The 2,904-nt window shown below is 56.9% G+C and overlaps 1 protein-coding gene across 1 annotated transcript in view; it reads right to left on the reverse strand.

Moving 5' to 3' along the window:
* Positions 1–31: 31 nt before the first annotated feature.
* Positions 32–2,904, reverse strand: part of LOC104277773 (fibrillin-2-like) — a gene marked incomplete at its 5' end in the record, with an annotated part of 33,130 nt that continues 30,257 nt past the window's right edge. Inside the window, 4 exon segments of the mRNA XM_009874521.1 lie at positions 32–406; positions 1,184–1,352; positions 1,836–2,067; positions 2,406–2,519. Coding sequence (XP_009872823.1) covers positions 32–406; positions 1,184–1,352; positions 1,836–2,067; positions 2,406–2,519 — 890 coding nt within the window.

Raw genomic sequence — 2,904 nt, forward strand, 5'->3', positions numbered from 1 at the left:
CTGTCGGTTGGGTGGGTGGATCTCATGGCTGTTAGTAGAGCTGGAGCTGGAGCTTCATCCTCAGTGCTTGGCCCAGCTCCCCTGCTAAGTAGTTGAGGTGGTTCTTGGCCTCTAGTTTCTGCAGTTCCCTCTTGCGGTACAGGGGCACGCTCACGATTTCCAGCAGGTAGGTGCCAGGCACGATTTTCTTGCGGCCGAGGTGCAGGTAGCTGAGCCCCTCTTTTTGGTGGATGCGGAAGTAGCCATCCTCGTTGCCGTGGGAGATCAGGTACCGCACACGGTTCTCCAGGGGCTCCACGGCTGGCAGGAGCTCCAGGATGTGCTCCTTGTGAGCCAGGTCAGTGAGGTTCAGCGTCATGGACAGAGGAGCATCCACATCCATGCTGGCCAAGTTCACAGTGTGATCCTTCGGAAGGAACCAGGCGTGTTACTTACAGACACCAAGAAAGGCTCATGGCCAGGTGAAGGAGCACTTGATTTAGAGGAGTTCTGCCCCATGGGCCACCCCAAAGCAGCTCTGGGAAGTGTCTACAACTTCTGTGGTCCTTGCTTTCCTTCAAGCATTTCTTGGCACCCTATTTGTGAATGTGAGACCGAACTAGCCAGTACACAGCCCTCCTCTTCAGGAGAAGAACCAATACCTTCAGAGGCATTTTCTTCCCAAGGCCTGAAGAGCCCATAATGACCTCCCAGTTGAACCTGTCCTGCCCAGGCCTGTGAACCTCTTGAGGGAGTCTCAGACAAAGAACTTCCCTCCAAGCAATAACCTGCATTTATAGTGACAGGTCTAGTCTGGAGTCAGACAGTAAATCCTGACAGTTCTCTGTGGGAACTGCTCTCCCATCAGCTCCCCTTGCAAGGAATAATCTGTTCTTTTTTCTCAGTTGCAGCAATCTCCAGCCATCTATGGCCAAACCACACAAGAGGGCATCACTTAAGCTGTCCTGAACTCCTCTGATGGTGAAAGACCACCTATTTCTGCAGGACTTCTGGACTCAGTGGCACCCAAAACCACCCAAGCATGCAGCACGGGCAGGCACAGAGTGAGCTGCGGGCTCTGGCTGGACTGAGGCAGCCCCACAGGAACGAGCTCACTGCTCGGGATCCACTCCAGGCAGCCACTCCCCAGGTGACCCAGCTCTTGCCTTGTTCCACCCCACCCAGGATGCCACAGGTTTCTTACCTGGTGCTTCTCGGTGCCATTGACACTGCGTCGCTGCCGACCCCTCTTGGGGTAGCCGTTTATCTTGCACTCATAGCAGGTTTCAGGGGAGAGCAGGTTGTCTTCATCCTCCTCTTGGGGGGCAGGAAGGTAGGTACCTTTCCCGAAACCCATGCCAGAAATGCAGTGTCTGGTGGCAGAAGAGCAGAAATGCCCATGTCAGAGTCATGTTTCAAGAAGGAAATCTTACCGTTCTCCTCAAAGGTTCTCCATGGGGCACTCAGAAACACACGGAGGATCATGCTCGGGTTTAGGACGTGGCTTGTATGAGGGACACACCTGAGAGAGATCTAAACAAGATGCAGCCAGCAGGTTTAATCTGCCCACACCCTGGACTGGATGGATTTGCAGAGCATCTGCTGCAGTGCTAGCAACTGCAGTAACTGTTGGATTAGTGAGATGGAAGAGGAGACACACATTAGCACGAGGATCTTGTGATGGGTGAGGAACAGCCTGGCACGGAGAAGCTAAGGACTCCTGCGGAAATGGGAGCTTACTGGCTCCTGGGTGTGTCGGTGGCAGAGAGCAGAAGTGTGGTGATGGAGCATGTCTGGGGCCACCACGCACCTTGCAACATCCCCCAGGAACATGTACCTGCTGGCTGCTCTCTTACCCTTGTCCTGCTCGGAAGTAGCCCCCAGGGCAGCCGCAGAGATAGCCTCCGTCCGTGTTGGAGCAGCCGTAACTGCAGGGGCTGCCTCCTGCCGAGCATTCATCCACGTCCTGGCACCCACCAAAGGCTTGGTCAAAATCGAAGCCGGACGGGCAGACGCACTTGAAACTTCCCAGAGTGTTGTAGCAGGAGGCGGAGCCACAGGTTGTGGGGCTGGAGCATTCGTTCTCATCTGCACCCAGAGACAACAGAACTAGTCAGAAACTCAGCGGAAGGGAGCTCTGGAGCTCCCCACCCTGCCCGGACAAGGTGCTGAGCTGGCAGCAGCTTGGCCACCCATGAGACCTCTTCCCATGCAGGTCTCTGAAGGACTCCTGCACCGCAGGGAGCTGCTGGCTCCAGGGGCGCTGGGAGCTCATCATTCTGCTGAGCGGCTTCCTGACATTCTCTGGGGCAGGGCAGGATGGTCAGCGCTGGGTTAGCACCCACACTCCAGTGTCAGACATGGCCAGGGGTGGCTGGAGAAGGACTCGGGGCTCAGTCACCCTCCTTTCCCCACCCCACACTCACCCACGCACTGGTTCCACTGGTAGTGCTGGACGTAGCCCTGCGGGCAGCCGCAGCGGTAGAGCACGTTCTGGCAGCCGTGCTGGCACCGATGGTTTCCATCGCACTCGTCCACATCTGCAGCAACGTAACACAGACGGTGATGAGAATCTCCTCCCTGTCCCGCGGGCAGCACCGGCTGCGCAGGGACCACGGGCACAGGGCAGCCAGCCCCTGTGAGGGTGCTCCCGCGGGGGGGCGGGTTTTTCGCCTAATTATGTCTCGCAGCTCGGAATTGATTAACACCCTCAGCACCAAGGCCCACACTCAGCCCCTTGCAGCCCTTGCTTGGGTGGTTTTTGATTTAGTGTCTCATCTGTGATCGGATCTGCTCTGCTTCAGGCTGCCCGCGCTGAACACAGGCTTTTCTTTAGCAGAGCACTGGTGGGGTTTGGCCGGCACGAGATCACGCCGATGAGATACAGGACCATTCCTTTCCCAGCCTCGGCTGCTACGGCTGGAG

The sequence above is a fragment of the Apaloderma vittatum genome, unplaced genomic scaffold (assembly GCF_000703405.1).
Source record: "Apaloderma vittatum isolate BGI_N311 unplaced genomic scaffold, ASM70340v1 scaffold31528, whole genome shotgun sequence".
NCBI lineage: Eukaryota > Metazoa > Chordata > Aves > Trogoniformes > Trogonidae > Apaloderma > Apaloderma vittatum.